The 18,726-nt window shown below is 41.1% G+C and overlaps 1 protein-coding gene across 1 annotated transcript; it reads right to left on the reverse strand.

Moving 5' to 3' along the window:
- Nucleotides 1-2,077: 2,077 nt before the first annotated feature.
- On the reverse strand, nucleotides 2,078-17,775 carry LOC117560253 (solute carrier family 43 member 3-like). The gene is made up of 12 exons (XM_034237109.1): nucleotides 17,586-17,775; nucleotides 16,959-17,088; nucleotides 13,890-13,936; nucleotides 9,465-9,541; nucleotides 9,273-9,365; nucleotides 8,643-8,782; nucleotides 8,429-8,559; nucleotides 7,377-7,520; nucleotides 6,895-7,002; nucleotides 6,615-6,801; nucleotides 3,616-3,739; nucleotides 2,078-2,530 (listed from the first exon to the last, which is right to left on the reverse strand). The coding sequence occupies exons 1-12, from the start codon at nucleotides 17,773-17,775 to the stop codon at nucleotides 2,384-2,386; spliced, it is 1,518 nt and encodes a 505-aa protein (XP_034093000.1). The 3' UTR covers nucleotides 2,078-2,383.
- Between the last annotated feature and the right edge of the window lie 951 nt (nucleotides 17,776-18,726).

The raw sequence follows: 18,726 nt of genomic DNA on the forward strand, positions 1-18,726 counted from the left end.
GAGTTACTCAGTGTTGCATGAAACCAGAAATGGAGCAACTATAGATTCAAAAACTAACCTGATATTCCGAGGCCTTTGGCCAACAGAGCATGTTGTTTTCCTTAAGCCCAGTCAAATGAATGGAGAGAGAAAATGACTCTAGATTCGGCTTTTAGCGCATTTAACTTTTAGACCCTAATGATTTATATAAGGCTATAAAAGTGTTTGTACTGGGTAGTTTATCTAGCTCTTTAACCGCTGATTTACAGACCACTCTTTCCAAATGTAAGTCAATAGGAAAAAGTCTTAATGGGCCAAACTGATATCACGGACTGACACCGAAGTTGTAGTATCACTGTCCATTCCAAAAATCTGCTTCAACAGCTGGCACACTTCCTGGGAGCTTGAGCCCGCCCCCAAACCGGTTCACTTTAAACATCAATGGCCTACAGGGAAAAATGAAAATACCTGGGTTGCGGTCGAATAGTCAGTTTAGCTTAGGAACCTTCCTAACTGAGTGAAATGACCCGGAAGCCCCTCAGTGGCAGCCATGATAAGTGCCGTTCGAATTCTCTAGATGATAGGAAAGGAGGTTTCAAACTTCCTTTATAACCTCCTTTAGCTTAGGAACTACTGGACCTCCCTTGACGAAAAGAGAGGAGAAAATGCTGCCCCACAATGCCTTGCGGCCGCAGCATTTGCCGTCACACAACAGTCGGCCGAAATGATATCATGAAAGTTACGGTGCTTAATAAGCTTTTTAAAACGTATGTGGTAACTTACCAAAGTGCTTTGTTTTGAACGTTCATCAGTATTATAATCAAAGAGAAATATGAACATTAGTTTTTACTGAAATTATCAAATAAAGTCAACATTTCACAGTCTTTACTGAGCTGTGTGGGGTTTGTTCAACTTTTAAAAGATGTTTGAATGGTGATATACACAGTGATAGATGTTAAGGACTAACGTTTATAATAAATACATCTGTATTGATTTTAAGATATTTTCATAGTTCATACAATCATACTGGGATAATTTGTATTAATGTGGACCGGAGGGAGAGGGTGACGAGCATACGTTTCACTTTCCTTTTTTATTTCAATTCCAACTTTGATCATGAAGAATATGTTTCTCTGTTGTCCACGTTCATAAAGCATAAAGCAACAGCATCAGAGCACGGTGCAGAGTCTCTAGATGAGTTTACAGTAGTCCCTCGTTCTTATTAAACATCCATGTTGTAGTCCGCTATAGAAAACAGTAGTTTCCATAGTTCCCCCACAGCAGCAGACGCACATTTATGACCTCCGCTGGCGCATCATAAACACGTCGGATAGTGAAAGTGCATTCGGATTCTCTAAAGTACCGCAGTCTCTTCTCCTAAGTCCTTTTGAATTCTCCTATCCACTATCCCTTAACCTCGTGACGTTTCACACAGAGGTCAAGGGATAGACGATAGGAGCTGATTTTTGGACTATTCGACCGCAACCCTGGTACCAGAAGTGAGTACAGCCAAACCATGAGGTGGAAATGAGGCATTACCTTACTTGGGGCTCCTTCTTTTTTCAGTAAAACTTAAATAATGGTTCAAGTGATCATAAAATACATTTGAAGAAGGAAAATATTTTGAAGATAAAAAAGTAACTTGATTGGAAGTTGTTTTACATTTATATTTCAGTTACCTCTTCGATTTATTTTTAGTAATGAAACCTAAACATTTTAAACACTAACATAGTATGACGATGAGTACATTGCACACTATTGAATCGGAAAAGGAACTTTTGGACATATTTGTTGAAACTGAGTACAGACTGTACTGTACAGTAAGATTAAAGGTAAAACCTTTAATAAAGTTACCAGCCGTAGCTTAAACACGATTGAAGCTGATCAGCACAATGTCTGTATCGTTGTAGACTGTAATGTTTTTGAAGACTTCTCTTAATCAAGAAAGTGCAAGAAAACTGTCTTTTTGTTTTAAACGTAACACTGTAATGTAAATATACATGTATTTTTATCTGTCTTTTAAAAAAAATTAAAATATATCACCATACGAATCATGAATTATCCACGGTTTATAAACATAACAGAAAGTTCAGTAGTATTTTTTTTAAATAAAAGTTTATTGTGTACTGTGGTTATACAAATAAGTGGACATATGAATCTATATTTAAAGCTTAAAAATGTCTGTAGACAGAGCACTCAAAATGTCAATAAATGTTTACGAACAGTTGATCAATAACAAACATGTTATATTAAACTATGAACCTGTTTTGAATTATAAAAAACATTTGAAAAATCTGAACAATTAGATAAGAAAAAATAGTTATACAAAAATGGGTAATGAAAAGAGAATTTTTGTTCTTGCTGTGAAACGTATAAAACTTAGACAGACGGACAAACACTATTTCTAGAACTCGGCTTCGGCCATTTTGGAGCCGTTATTGTCACTCTGAGTGTTGTCCTCCCTTTGGCGTGCTACTTTCCTGCAGTGGATGAATACGTAGAGAGGATGTATGAACACCAGCAAACTGAGGAGGCTGAGAGCAGCGTCCACCTGTAACACAACATCCATTAGTCAAAGGTCAGTCACAATATTTCACTACACTTGATATTGTATGTCACTGCTGACCAGGCCCGGTTCTACGGGGGTGCATATGGGTGCATTGCACCCTCAGTTGAGTCGTTATGCACCCTCATTTGAAAAATGAAAAGTGAAAAATATGACATATATAATAACAATAATAAGAAGAAGAAGAATATAGTTGAAATAAAATACATTGTAATTGTGGTTAAATAACATTGTCTGCTGCATTTATTTGGTCAATTTAAACGGTAAGTAACGTTATTATGTCAGGTGCGAGTGACCTGTGCCGCTGTGCTTTCGTCATCTGCAAGGTGCTTACACAGCAGTCAGTGATGGACATCAGAAAATGGTTAAAACAACCAGCCCTTGTCGCCAGCAGTAACACTGCATCTGGTAATAACAGTTCAGATCATGGGGACATTCCTCCCGCCTCGCCCACGGAGGCGGAGCAGCCGCAACCGTCTTCGTTGCCCCAAACACCGCCACCCCTCGGCGGCCCGCAAGTGCCAGAGGACCTCGGAAAAACAGAGCCTGCCCAGGTATATTTTAAAAAGTACCCAACTCGCCTGTACAGTGGGGTAAGGCGCTCATTTTGCAGCTCATGATTTCAAAACAGAGATTGGCTGGAATATTCATGTCAAAAAGATGCCATCTTCTGCATGTAGACATTTCGGTCTTAAAAGGGGAGTGATTTGTAAAATATATCCATAAAGAAAAAGTAAATCTGTTTACACTTCTGTTTCATATGGGTGTTGAGATGTATCCATAGATCTCTTCATTTTGCTCTCAAAGTGCACCAGATTGATGCTTTTAACTTCAATATTTAAAAAAAAATCTTCCCAGGGGAGCATGCCCCCGAACCCCCCTAGAGGAGGTGAGGACCCCCCTAGAGGGTGTTAAGTCCACTCCCCACTTATAAAAATAGCACTTTACCACTGCACCCTCTCTAATCTCAGATGCACCGTGAGTCATTTTGTTCTGGAACCGGGCCTGCTGCTGACTATGTGGCCCCCGACGAAGATTTGATATTCCAAAGTTACTTCTTGAGCACCTACCAAGAAGGGGTCTCCGTGCAGAGCTCCTTTGACCAGGGCGAAGCAGGGGTACTGCAGCAGGGAGATGATCGCAGAAAGGGCCATCAGCAGGCCGTACAGCTTCCCGAAGTGACACGCTGGAAAACTGACACAAAGAAAAAAGCAATGATATTCCCCCATTGGATTTCGGTATATTGCACAACATATGCTTTGTGGCCCACATACGTTAATCATACTTTTACGATTATTTCAGCAGGATTTCAGGATAATCTCAACACCATTTTGCAATTGGCCGAAATAAAAAAAACAACGTTAGGATATAAACAAACTACATTATAGTCGCATGGCTGCGCATCACGTCCAGCAGTGGCTCAGTCAGTAGGGGCTTGGACTGTGAGCCGTAGGGTTGCCGGTTCAAGTCCCTGACCAGACCTAATTATGGAGTGTGGACTGCTACTTGGAGAGGTACCAGTTCACCTTGCCCTTGAGCAAGGCACCGGACACCCCCCCTACTCCCATTGCTCCCCGGGCGCTGTACAATAGCTGCCCACTGCTCCTGGTACTAGACTCCTGATACTAGGATGGGTTAAAAGCAGAGAACACATTTCACTGTTTGTGCTGTGTGCTCTGCATGTGTGACTTACAGAGGGTTTCATCCAGGGTCGGCGTCATGGGGGGTCATTCGCGGGCCATGCCCCCCCAAATGAGTCACTGTGCCCCCCCAACGCAGGGTGGGCAAGCCTTGCCACTTTGCCGTTTAAAAACAAACAAACATATAAGTGAAAGCGTTTCCACTAAAGGTTTTTTGTGTGAAATACGTCAGAAATAAAGAATACAACATTTAAAACACAGCCTGAGCTGTGCTCACTGCTGCTCTCTGATTGGTGTGTTGCTTGACCAATGACCCCCGACCTTTGTTTTGTTATCATTACGTGGCTGTGTGTTCAGATGAAAGCCCGGTGGCGATCTGTTCATCTGTTACACTGATTATACAGTAAAGCCATCGAAAATAATATGATATACAGTACAGTACAAGTAGCCTACTTCTGGGTCTCTGTGTTTCATTCAAGCTCGGCTCTGTGTGTGTGTGTGGCACGAGCGCATTTTGTGAGTGCGCAAGTGGTAACGTGGAATGTTGATGTTAGCATGATCTGGTTAGCTAGCTATGCTAACGGATATAAAGAGCTGTTTCTACACCAAGGTGGAGGAGAGTCCTCTCCTGTCCGACTGAGAGGATCTTATAACGTCAGCTCAGTGAGGTAAGGACTCTCTCAGTGTTTAGATAGTTAACTTTAGTGTAGGTTATCTCAGTGGGTCTCAAATGGTTTGGTCACCATTTATGTAAACAAGTATTTGCGAGGAACACCTTTATATGATCATTATAGTTATTAAAGAATAAGAGAATAAATGAAAAACGGGTATGAAATACTATAGGACAGTAACACAAGAATACAGTTTAAAAGGGGAGTGATTAGTAAAATATCCATAAAGAAAAAGTAAATCTGTGTACAGTTCTGTTTCATATGGATGCTGAGAGATGTAGACTATCCATAGATCTCTTCATTTTGCTCTCAAAGTGCACCAGATTGATGCTTTTAACTTCAATATTTTAAAAATAATCTTCCCAGGGGAGCATGCCCCCAGACCCTCCTAGAGGACGTTAGGTCCACCCCCACCTAAAACATGTTCACATGGATAGGATACTAAATACATTTGCACACTTTTGTATGGTGGCCTATGTCCATATGTTTCTGTTTTGGTGGTCGTGCCACAACCGTGCATGTATGCACAAGTCATAGGTGCGCTATACAATAGCACTACACCCCTGCAATGTGTGTGAAAAACAATATACTTTAAAGTTTACAGCATGTTTTTTGAAGTTGCGTTGGTGTTTGTGTGTTGGTTGTTGACGGCAGTGTGTGCCCCCCCTTTGTAAATGATTTCCCCCCCATTCGATTTGTTCTAGAGCCGACCCTGGTTTCATCCCTCCCATTCTATTCTATTATCACCACTCTAAGGCGGCTAATGTTCAGCATGATGATGTTAAGTATTTTATTTAGCCACTTGTAAGCAACTGCTGTTTTTGTGACATATAAAGCTTTGGACCTTCATAAGTGTGCTATTTACTGACATACAGTATGTTAGAACAAAACGTGAAAATCTCTCCAGCTCGTGACTTAAAGTGACTCTTTATGCCTAGAGAATGGGGCAGGATTCCAATGAGCAAAAATAGTTCATGGCCATTACGAAGAAGAGCAGAAAGCTGTTGGTGAATTCGTGCTTGGAATTAAGCTGGCTTCGTAAGTGAAAGAGGAACCTTAGCTCAGCTTGGAGGCAATTTTCCGTTGTTGTTATTTCAGTGAAAAGGGGAAGGTAATGACTAAACGACTTTGACAATAGCAAGTGGTATCTGAAGAACCACATGGCCTTAACCAAATTGGTCTTTCTGGATGATTGTGTGGTGAGGTGTTTCTTGTATTTTGTCCATCTTCTCTGTATGCGTGTAATTCAGAGTTGGGAAGTAACTAAGTACATTTACTAAAGTACTGGTTAAGTACAATTTTGAGATACTTGTACTTTACAGTACTTGAGTATTTCCATTTAATGCTACTTTGTACTTCTACTCAACTTCAATTCAGAGGTAAATCATGTACATTTACTCCACTACATTTATTTTGTAGCTTTAGTTACTTTGTAGATTTTGATTAATAATGTGAAATATTATCAACACTTAAACTTTCGCCTGGAATAAAACTTGCAAGCTACCCTACAAAGTAATTCAAACTAGCTGCACCTTTACCAGCTTTTATAACAGTTTAATGCATCAATAATTATAATCTAAACAAATCATATATATTATTCTGAAATGGACCAATATGCTTTGGTACTTTAAGTATATTTTGATGCTTATACTTTTTTAATTTTACTTGAGTAACATTTTGATTGCAGTACACTCTGGTACTTCTACTTTAACTTAAGTACAAGATCTGAGTCCAACTTCTGGTGTAATTGCTACTCACGCTATGCTAATGAACGCTGCATTTCCGCCGTAGAGGAAGGAGCGATTGATGACTTGCAGAACAAAGGTGATGTACTGCAGGGGGAGGAGAGGAAAGGAGGCGCACAGAGAGAAGAGCAGGCACTGCACGGAGGTCAGGAGCAGAGACAGGGAGGAGGAGCGCAGGTCGGCTTCCAGCGACGTTTCTCCTACAACAAGAAATGAATGAAGTTGTTCTGTTGCACAAAACACACAAACACACACACACACACACACAGTTATAAGAGCAGATAGGGATGTACCTGGAGCCAGAGGCTTTCCCTTGTGTCTGTCCATGAGGAGTCCGTTCCAGGGAGCACACAGCACTCCAAACAGCTGGGTGATGGCAAACGCATTGGTGTACTGACTCACTGAGGAACCAGGGAGAAAGAAGAAGAAAACAAGTTGGGTTTGACTCATAATAAGACAAAGGTAAATAAGAGGAAGAAGAGAAAGCTTTGCAGGAGAATTCAACGCCATATCATGCTCTCTCCAGTACAGGTTAGCTTTGAGTGTTAGCGATGCTTATATCGCGTCATATCGGACGCAAATCTGGATCAGCTCCGTTGTACCCCCGTTTTTAAGAGATGTAGGTACGGAGGAAAAGAGAGAGGGTTTTGTTTTCTGACACTTTGTGAGTTCCCTGACATACCAGGGACACACATTTATGTATAAAATACATCAAAAAGTGCATTTTGCATGATAGGAGACCTTTAAATCAAGTAACGTTTTTTAAATGAGTTACCCAGGTCAGGGTCATTCTCGGCCAGCCGGTTGAGCATGGGGTTGAGCGTGCCGATGAAGAGGTAGTGCCTCAGCTGCATTATGGATAACCACAACAAGTGCCACAGGAAGAACCAGGACAGAACACAGCTCCGGAAACTCGCCACTAAAAACGTAAAAGTTGTAAAAAAAAGGAATCGACAAAACAATGAAAACCGCTTTAAAGTTGAAACTGTATTGCTCCTCCACCTTCTAAAGGACACTGACAGTATCAATATCATGTCAAATATAACTCTTTCTATTTAACTCGTTTCCCATAATGTATCTTACTCTTTTGCGATTGTATTAGGCACTGCTATGAGTATAGCCTACTATAACTTTTTATACACTTGTTTTTTTTTTTAGTTATCCATGGCACAATCATTTTCATTGAGATTAATGACATTTTATCTTTAAATACATTAACTCATTTGCACTTGAAATGTTTAAATAAAGTTTTGTTACGGCCCCGATTAAAGGAACAGTTTAGCTCTAAATTCAAAATCATAAATCATCTCATTCACTCCGTGCCAGTTGAAAGTACAGAACATGTTTGTTATAGATGCAATGATTGGTTGAATAATCAATAACTAAATCTACAGAAAATGTATCAGCAACTATTTTGACAACTGATTCGGTGATTCAGACATTTTTAAGCAAAGTGGTCAAATATTCTCTGGTATTACAGAAGCTTGTCAAATGAGAGGATTTGTTGCTATTCTTTATCAAATCTGCAGATACAATTAGGAAAGCCCTGTGATCCAAACAATTGTGGATTCCATTTTAAAATAGATAATATTTGGCAAAAAGATTATAAAATAAAACAGTAATAGGGAGATTTATTGATGATAAAAACGTTGGTTGGGTAATTTGTCATATGTTCTCTAGTTAAACCTAGATCAATCATTATTTTTGTGAAGGTCATTTTTTTTAAAGAAAAAAAGTTTGAAATGTTTAAAATGTAATGATCTGTGTGAAGCTTTATTGAACAGCTACAGCCACTCCTGAAAATGTAGCAAAAATAAGGCTGAGTACCATTTTCTGAGTCTTGGGCCTGGGCTTGGTCCTCAGGCTCAGCTGGAGACTCCTGTGAAGCTATCACGCCACCGTCTTTCATCCTCTCAAACTGCTCCACATTGTAGGTGTTGGCCTTCCTGCAATTCAATCTATATAGAGAAAAAAGGGATTGTTTATTCCATGTCCTTTCCATGAAACAGTAGCTGCTTCAAAGACAAGCTGATGTTCGTACCCGTAGGTAAAGTGTTGCGGCAGAGGGTAGGGGATGTGGGTTTTAGGCATCAGCAGGAAGGTCCTCAGCAGGTGGATGACGCTGCAGGAGGACAAGACAAGGAGGGAGGAGCGCAGAGAGATTCCCTGCTCATGCAGAACCTGGAAAGCAGAGGACATTTTGCAGGGGATTGAAAAAATCGAGACAGATTCCATTGAATGATACCAAATGGAAACTATCTCTCTGAAATGTGAATGATAAGGCATCGAAAACATTTACAAGGCAGGGTATTATCCCAATAAAATAGTTGAGGATAAAGATTTACAGACATTTTTCTTTTTAAAAACTGCATCACTTGCTAGGTAGATTAAGCTCACCCCACCTCAAGCACTGCCATTTGCTGTGAATTAATCAATGTACTTGTTCTTTTTTGGTAATTTATCACATTGATCACAGAGAAGTTCATGTTTCTTCTTGTAAATGTATTACTTTAATATATTAATTTAATATATATAAACTTCAGTGGTTTATTTCCTTTCATGACCCCCAGCAATATTTTTATTTAATTTGTTTTACCTATAATGGCCCTTATACGGAAATAATGATTTCAGTAGCTGGCAGGATATATCAATATAGGGGCTTCCCTTGTACCTTGATGATCAGAAACACAGCAGAAGAAGAGTCAAAGGCTCCGTTGTAGAGGGTGATGATGGTGGAGCGATGAGAGGAGAACAGGTTTCCCACCTAGCGGACACAAAGATAATTCAGCAATACAAAATGCATAGTAGGCTAATGGTTACTGGAGAGTGTAAAGGCCTGTTTCTACATTATCTCAGAACTCACCTGCATGTTGGTTAGAAGGAGTAGAATTCCTCCCACAGCGATACACGACAAGGCAGGATAAAGCAGCTCTGAATATGCTACATGACAGAGGAAACAAACTTTACTAAAAAGTTAAGAAATTATACCATTTGTACAGGTGTATCTTCACAACTGGCAGTGTGTAATTCCATATTCTATCTTTTCCTAAATTAAAATGTATTTTTTAAACGTTTTGTCCAGATCGATGCTACTGAAACCAGGTATAATAGCCTTTGTGGGAAGCGAAGCGGAGCTTTGCTGGCGTGGCTCGCTGCAAAAGTTGAGCATTGTGGGCAGCGCACCACAGTTCGGTACGTCCACACCGTTCCGTTGCGTTGAAGCTTGCCGGTGGGTGTGTCTGGCACGCGACCAACAACCAATCACATTAATCTCCCGACCCGGACACACGAGCACACGGTTTGATTGGCTAGCACTTGTACTGGCTGTTACGTACTCCCCCCCTTTTGTTGTCCTCTTTGTTCTCTCTGCTGTGCAGGTACACCTGGCTCCGCCTTCCCCAGGTGTTCCCAGTTGTCACTCAGCCGAGCTTGGCGCAGGTGTTCCCAGTTGCCAATCAGCCGAGCATAAAAGAGGAGACTGAAGGAGAAGGAGGGCGCCGATCACTACTCCGGATGTCTCTGCTGTGTCAGAGCTCTTTTGCCTTTTTGTGGTGTTTCCTGGAGGACGTGTTAGTATTAGGTTTTCGCGGCTTTATTTTCTCCCGTTAGGTTCTGTTGGATTTTGGGTAGCGGAGGAAGGCTCTGGATCCTACGGCTCGTGGTGTGGTTGGCCCAAGTCCCCTCCGTCTGTTTGTTTGTTTTACCTGTCCTCCAGTGGAATGATTTAGTATTGTGGCAATAAATGTATGATCACAGTTTAGTGCCTACGTGTTGTGTACTTTTGTTTTATGTTGCGGACTGCCTCACGAGCCACTACTATTGAGTAGGGAGGCGGGTCGTAACACTGGCATATAATTTGATTGGCTGGCGCTTCCGTCGGCGCTTGAAAAGTTGAACTTTTCTGAACTTTCAGCGCGAGCAACAGAGGCAAAGCGACGCCACCCCATTCATGCCCGGCACCGTGGGAGGGCCAGGCCTCCCTCTCCCAGTCTGTCCTGGGAGAGGGATCCCTCCTCTGTTGCTCTCCCTGAGGTTTCTCCCATTTTTTCCCCTTAAACTGTGGGTTTTTCTCTGGAAGTTTTTCCTTGTACGATGTGAGGGTCTAAGGATAGAGGGTGTCGTTTTTCTCATACTGATATTCTGAACAATCTGTGCTGTTGTATTAGCTGTAAAGTGTCTCTACTGTAGGCTATTTTTATTATATGTACAGCACTTTGGCTCGACCAAAAATCGTTTATAAATGTGCTATAAAAATAAAACTTGATTCGATTTGATTTGACATTCCTGCCCTCCCCCAATAAACACGATTTGTATTATTTATAAAATTAAAGAATTTTTTTAATTTTTTAATTATAAATAAATTGTGTACTTTTATGCTAGGATGTATGTGATGTCATCATCATCATCATCATCATCATCATCATCATCATCATCATCATTCTCCTCCTCCTCCTCCTCCTCCTCCGTGCCGGTGCCTCCACTACAGACGCTACCTCGCAGCACATCAACAGGTACTATTGGGCCAGCAACCGCTCAAAGACCAACAGCCCCAGATGATCTTGGGGTTAATAAACCCAACCAGGTGAAACTGGATCGTTATCCAGGGAGATTGTTTTCAGGAAAGAAGCGCACTTTAGCCACTGCATGGTACAATAACAGACCATGGCTTGAATATTCGTTAAAAGCAGACGCAGCCTTTTGTTTCCCCTGTAGACAGTTTAAAGTAAATACGTCTTCATCTGATGCGGCTTTTACTGTCAAAGGTTTTTGCGACTGGAAACACGCATTACAGACTGATACAGGACTGCTAAGGCATGCCGCATCAAAAGAACACATTTCATGTGAGAGTTTGTGGAGAGAGAGAGACAGATACACGAGGAAACACATAAGGAAATTAGTACTTTGGTGCAGATCAGCTGGCACGGAACCGTTATTACGTGTCAGCTGTCGTTGATATTATAGCTTTTTTAGCTGTCAAGTGTCAACCAACTCCCTCTCATGCGGCTTTCACACCAGCGCTTTTCCCTTTCTAGCTCCGACCTAGAGCTTTTCTGGTTCAGCTCCGGTTTCCCTTTTCTGCTCCCGCTCTGTTCACACCGCCCAGCACCCGACTGGTGCTGCCGCTGCTGCGTCATGACGTCACCGTTTACATCGCTGATTTGCTCCCCAACGGCATTACGGCGCTCACAACAACGGGGAACTGCGTCGGGTCGATGATCGTGTAGCTTTTAATCACACAAAGCCAGAATAAATTGAATAACGACTTCTCCAACCTTATACTTTGCTCCAGAGTGCCGTGGTTCATTGTTTATTAATGTGTTTCTGCAGCATTTACCGATCGCTACAGTGTTGGCTACTCTTCCACGGGAGTTTATTCTCCCGTTAGCTCCCGGTTAGCTCACACTGCTGCGGCCGTTCTAAAGTATTCACTGTCCGACTCACACAAGCAGCTGATACATATCCCCAGTTCCCCTTAAGTGAATGTGTGTCAGTCTGAATTGACGCTGTTTGGTATCACAACGCTGTTATGAAAGTTTCTCTGGTATAAAATGGGTGATGTTAGCATAGCAACCGAAGCTAAACTGACTACTTGCTATTGCTATCCTATTGTGGCATAAACCGTTTTCTACAGGCACATTTTACCGGCGTATTTTTATTATGATTCTACTTGTGATAGTCGGACACGACAATCTGTGCAGCCCATGTATTGATTCCATCCGATAGCTGCTATAATACAAAACAAAACGTCTGCCTCTCTCCGCAATGATCAATAACAGTGAACGGATGGTCAAAGTAAGGTACAAATAAACAGAATCACACGAAGCCTGGTTAGTGTTGCCTGACTTTATAAAGTGTGTTTATAAGCACTACTGCTTGTAGGCAGGAATGACAGTCGACCCATGTTCAGGGGAGGTGGGTTTAGTTTCCTGCACGCCTCGACGTAAGAGAGACGTAAGCGACGCCACCTCTTAGCTCCGAAGCTCTTGCCTCTAGACCGACAATTTTTTGGAGCTGGAAGTGAACCGGATTCCGGAGCTAAGAGGCGGCGCCGCTGCGGTGTGAACAGGAAAAACCGGCGCTTTTCAGGCTCCAGCTCCGAGCCGGAGCTGAAAAAGCGCTGGTGTGAAAGGGGCATCAGAGGTGACCACGGTTCACTCCACAGCATGTCCGAGTCAGGCAGTGGGCTCTTCCTATCGCTGTTTGAGTACGCTGCAGTACAAAGATGCAGAGTTGGCCTAAATAATGGAAAGCATTCCCCACACAGCAACATACACCTCTCACGACATGCACAATGCCATAATAGAACTAACAGCAGTTAATCGTCTCCGTCTCTACTATTTCTCTCCGAGTGCAACGATGAGGAAGCTACCATCCTTAACCAGTGTGCCTTGCTCGTGATTTACCAGTGTTTGTGCTGCCACGCACACAATGTTTCAAAAGTTTCTATGTTACCCTTTATTTGTGTATGTATTTGCGATAAGTGTGCGTCATTGCGCGATGCCGTTGGCCTTGCTGTTTGATATATATATTGTGCCGCAGGCCCGCAGCACATGACGGTTGTGTGTGCCCTCCCATGAAAATATGCCCTCCCTTTATATTTGTTCTGGCGCCGGGTCTGACCCCATTCCTAGTGAATGGGAAGCGTCTCCGTTTAAGCACGCGACGGAACCGTGCGCATAAGCACATAAAGGTATGCCACATTTGCGCTTCAGATGAGGCACGCTCCGCAAGATGAGGCACCACGCACCTGATAATAGCTATCAAGCTAACTAGCTATTAGACAAGCTAACTTCAGTGCTGACCTATGGTGCTGACAGACACAGGCGATACAGGGGTATGGGGTTGGGGTTCTCATGGGACCCCTGGCAGCTCCATACCTTTTTACACTAAAACATGTTTTTTCCTCAGTCGTTTCTCATTTCCAAGTGGTTTCCAGTGTGCATGAAGTACTTGGATCTAAGATTGTAGATTTGGCGAATAGTATTGAAAACAATTGGCTAAAATGACTTTTATTAGATAAAAGATTATATCAAACAAGTTGGAAAGTAATTAATCTCACCCTGTGGGGCAAAAATAAATACTAAGTGTTACTTAAATAGTTTGTGTGTGTGTGTGTGTGTGTGTGTGTGTGTGTGTGTGTGTGTGTGTGTGTGTGTGTGTGTGTGTGTGTGTGTGTGTGTGTGGTGTGTGTGTGTGTGTGTGTGTGTGTGTGTGTGTGTGTGTGTGTGTGTGTGTGTGTGTGTGTGTGTGTGTGTGTGTGTGTGTGTGTGTGTGTGTGTGTACTTGCCTGCACTGGAGAAGGCCACAAGAATGGTTCCAGTCGTGTATAAAGATCTAGGAAGACAAATATGAAAAATGAAAAGTACAAACAATTATTGTAAATATTTTAACAGCACTATGAACTCACATTTGTTTAATTTTGATGTATTATATTTTGGCAATTATTCTTACTGGCATTAGGTCATATAACTATGAGTTTGAGATGTAGTTTAAATTAATTAATTAAATAAATACGGTGGTAGGGTTCAAATGTGTTTCAAAACAAATACTACATTATATCTACGTGTTTTTCATCGGTGGACTCTTTTACCTGATTTAACCTTCAAGACATAGTGCATATTTTAAGATATGCATTTATTTGCACAGGAAGCGATAAATAAATGACTTAAATTGTCAATGTATGAACACTGTAGAAATCCATATTCCTTACCGTTTAAGGAAAACAATAACTTTAAGAAAGAGAGATTTCCATATTAACACAAATATATGCTGCCACAAAAACCAGGGGGATACAGGCAGAGCATATTCCCCATTAGGTTTTTTTCAACCATCATATACTTTTAGATGTGTGAAAATGTTGCAGGCAAATAGGGTTTGGGGTAGGGCTGTGCGATTATGGCAAAAATCATAATCACGATTATTTGGTCAATAATTGATATCACGATTATTTTGACGATTATTCATTGACCATTTATTGAACTTTAAAACAAATAATATTTTACCAATAAACAAGATCAATAAATGTGTTGGAGCGCACTTCCAAAACCATACTAAACATATATTAATATGATAAATAAAAATAAATTAGACCAAAATAAATGAAATCAAATATGTTGCAGTGCACTGTCACAACCTACTGAAAACTCCTTAACATATAGCCAACATTTTGGTAAAACATATTCAACATATTCCACTCAGTTAAACGTTGAAGGCTGGCCAACCGTCATGGTCCAGAAGTAACAGGAAATAAATGTTGAACTACAATTTAAGACCAAATAAAAATGTTTAGGCCACCATGGCAAATGCTGGTAGGGCTGCTCATGTCATCTCTTAAAGATTTTTTGCAAGAAATACCAGCCTGTTTACATGGTCTGGTTTCAGAGATGAGCGCAGGCAGGTGACGATATTGCCACCTGTACTGAAGACCCTCTCTGAAGAGGAACTTGTGGCAGTGCTGCCACATATGACACAGGAAAAAAAGAAAAGACTCTGAAGAACCCTTTCTTTGCCATTATATAAAAATAGTGTTGCTACAAAAGTATAAATTAGGCTTACTAATAAGACAATCAGATCTGAAGCTACACAGTAATCTGCTGCAGCAACAGTGCAATAAAAAAGACAACATTAATAGAATCAAACCCATTTTTTGTTGCATTTTATTAGAGTATAAAAAGAAATGCCTTTTAAAATAGGATGCAAGCAACACTAGTTTCTGAACTGATAGACTATAATCAATTTAAACAGAACAGATCTTAATGTTTGCATTCTTATACCATTTTGTACAATAATTATCATGAATAAATTCAAACAAACTAAAACTTACAGCAGATTAATAACGGTATCTAAATTGAGTTTTTATTATATCAAAAACCTGTTGAAATGCTGCTGTTATTTTTACTGTCCCACAAAAGCGCGTCGCAGCCTCCAGGACAGCTTCTTTCATAACTTCGCCGTCTTTGAAAGACTTCATGTGTTTCTCAAGAACGTGACTGACACGATAAGATGCTCTGGTAGCAGCCTTGCTCTTGTTGTTGGGCCTGGTGAAAATGGACTGCTGTGCATTTAGCTGTCCTTTCAGGCCCCTCCCCTTTTGGAGCGTAGGGCAGAATTAGGAGGGAATTCCGTCTCGGAGCGTTTGTGCACTGTTTTGAAATGCCGCTCCTAAATTACCCTTCTTCGATAAAGCCACGCTCGCATTGCAGATGAGACAGATGGACTTTGAATTGGAATAGATACAAAAATAATGATCCTCCCACTTGGAGTGCAAATTATATATTTTGGGCTTTTTTGCTTCTGCCATAATTGCGGTCTTGTGTGAGTGCGGACTGTCACTCCTGTTGACCATCCATGCTGTTGACACGGACAACGTCAGCGAACTAGTGCACTGCTCACCAGCCACGCCCGGACACATGGGGTGAGGCCGGCCAATCACAAAGCTTTGATGCGTTCAAGTGCATTATTCTGGCACGGGAACATTATGTTACAGGACATTAACGATAAAACAGAATATTGTTGTTCTATTTTTAGACACATCTCGCGATCGACTGGGAATCTCCCCGCGACCCTTCTTTTTAACTAGTTGCTGCTCTTGTTCTGACATCTTCGCTTGCGCTGAACACTCACAACACATGTCACTCCCACGTGGCCGTGGGCTTTTAGGGAGGGGCGAAAGCGCACCCAGCAAAATAATCGTATTTTGTCAATTATGCTGTTTTCCTAATCGTCGCAAACCATAATCGTAATCGCGATTAAAATACGATTAATTGCACAGCCCTAGTTTGGGGTCAAATGAGGTGACTCTAATCTCTCTGCCCAGACACTCTTTGCTTTTATCTCTGCAAGCCTTACTGGCCCTTTTTCATATTAACTGTAAACTATAGAAATAACTGGAATACAAACTGTATTACCAATTTAAGCATGTATACCACATGGATGTCATGCATTATTGCAGGTAAACATGCAAGTAAACAGTGGACTGCAGAAGAGGCAGTACGCATTAGCTGAAATGCAATTTGGGAACCTATTTGTTATCATGTGCCGATTTTGCTTTCTATTAGCATGATTATCTATTTATCTGCAGTCATATGCAGATATATGTTTACAGAAATTAGCCATAGACCTTGTCCCAAAGCTCTGTTCTCACGCTAAGTTGCAAATCGGACTGTAAACCATGACTAGCGTACAGAAAAGGATGTCTTTGCTCTGATATCCATTAGCTGCATAAACATGCAAATTATTGGCCGTATTGAGATTTTGACACTGCGAAAACTGATGCTGAAGTCATTTTTTTTAAATGGAACCTTGAGATTTTCCTATTTCTTTTATGGTCGGAAATAGGAAAGTAAGAGGAACTCACATTGCCAGCAGCCTGGTTACCATGGTGCCAAATCGATCGAAGAGGTAGCCATTGATTAGAGTCATGAAGTTGTTGAGGAACGAGGCGACGGTGAAGACCAGAGAGAACTGCTCATCCTGCATAGTGCAGTCTGTGAGGTTGAGAAAGCTTGGGATAAGATTCTATATTGAGAACATTTGTGGTTGACACCAAAATGTGTCAGAAACAGAAGAAATTATACTGGTTTAGATTTCTCAGGGTTCAGAAACAATACTCCAATGCGACGATAATGTTACTCTGATGTTGTAGCCATAGTCGAGACACAAAGTAATCCACCCTATAGCACATGCTTTATTGTCTATTTTACTTTATGTGACCATGACTTACAAATTGAAAAACATGCTGTATTAGAGAAGATTTGAAACTAGTGATTTAGACCGAAAACTGGTCTGAAAAATGTTTACTGAGCCATTTGATTGAGTCATTTTCTCATAGACTTCAATTCATTCTAGTGGAGTCACCCCCTGCAGGCCATCAGGGATGAATTCAGTTTTGAGACACTTGGCATTGGCTTTACTTTTCAGACCTGGAGGCTATGCCTACTTCTTTTATACAATCGATGATCAAACCTGAACGAGAGTAGCTCACCGGTAGTGGTCTTGGTGCCGTTGGTACCTGGGACGCTGACACACAGATGACTGAAGTAGCCATCTTCCTTCAGCACAAACACCAGAGAGGCGAAACCAAACACTACACCGGCAAAGCCCAGACACTCCAGCATCCCCGAGGCCAGAGTCAGCCTGTAGCGCAGCCTGGTACCAACCTCCAACCCCTGCATGCTCTCCAGGTCTATCTCCAGGTCACCAACAAGTTTATTTCCAGTATAGGTTTGGTCCTAAAAGATGACTTTTGGAGTTTCCCTCATTAAGTACAGCCTGGGCAGTGAAGGTCTCTGGATTAAAGTTTCTAAAGAAAAAAATCAGAAAAAGGTGTTTTTCATATCTCTGTTACAGCCCACACAGTAATATATGGTCTCCAGAAATAAAAGCCTCCCGTTTGGTAAATTAAATACATTTAACACCTACTGTATGTCATCACAATTGTACAGCAATTTCATGTTGTTTATTTAATATTCCAAAACTGGCACGTTACTCATTTGATTAATCCAACATTATCAATTTTGGAATTGTGTTACTTAAAATACACTTTGTATATCTACATCACTGTAACATTCATGTCCAATTCACAGTGCAACATGAGGACAGTGTGGCATTTATCAGCAGGCTGTGCTGACTGTAATCCAGATTAGTTCACTTAATCTATGTGTACTGACACACATGGCATCACGCAGACAGAAACACACTTGATAATAGATCCTTATACCAATACAGGATTTATTAACAATCATTTAATACATTTAGTGGACATCTGATATCATCAATATGCAAAGCGTATAGGCTATTAATCATAATAGGTTACTAGCAATAAATTCTGTATTTTTTTATGTAGAGACGTTAAATTAATTTACCTCAGTACCGGGACAAAGCATGCATAATTCTGCTCACACCTGCTATTATTTACATTTTAAATGATGTTTACCTTGTTAGTTCCACGTGATCCACAAATGACAGTCCTTGTGCGCCTCTTCTCCGCAGTATCTGTCTGTTAGTCTGTCACTTAGTCAGAGATAAAGTAGTAATCTCAAACCTAAGACCCATATGTTCCCAGAGCGGGAAACATATGAGTCTTGGGTTTAAATATATCCGCATAATACTAATGAGGTGTTATT

This window comes from Gymnodraco acuticeps, unplaced genomic scaffold (assembly GCF_902827175.1).
Source record: "Gymnodraco acuticeps unplaced genomic scaffold, fGymAcu1.1, whole genome shotgun sequence".
NCBI classification, from domain to species: domain Eukaryota; kingdom Metazoa; phylum Chordata; class Actinopteri; order Perciformes; family Bathydraconidae; genus Gymnodraco; species Gymnodraco acuticeps.

Coding starts and splice junctions, on each gene's coding strand:
- LOC117560253 (XM_034237109.1), bottom strand. CDS start 17,775: ATGCAGGGGTTGGAGGTTGGTACCAGGCTGCGCTACAGGCTGACTCTG. Junction 9,542..13,889: donor TGTGGCCTTCTCCAGTGCAG/GCAAGTACACAC, acceptor TCTGTCATGTAG/CATATTCAGAGCTGCTTTAT. Junction 2,531..3,615: donor TGCACGGAGACCCCTTCTTG/GTAGGTGCTCAA, acceptor GTTGTGTTACAG/GTGGACGCTGCTCTCAGCCT.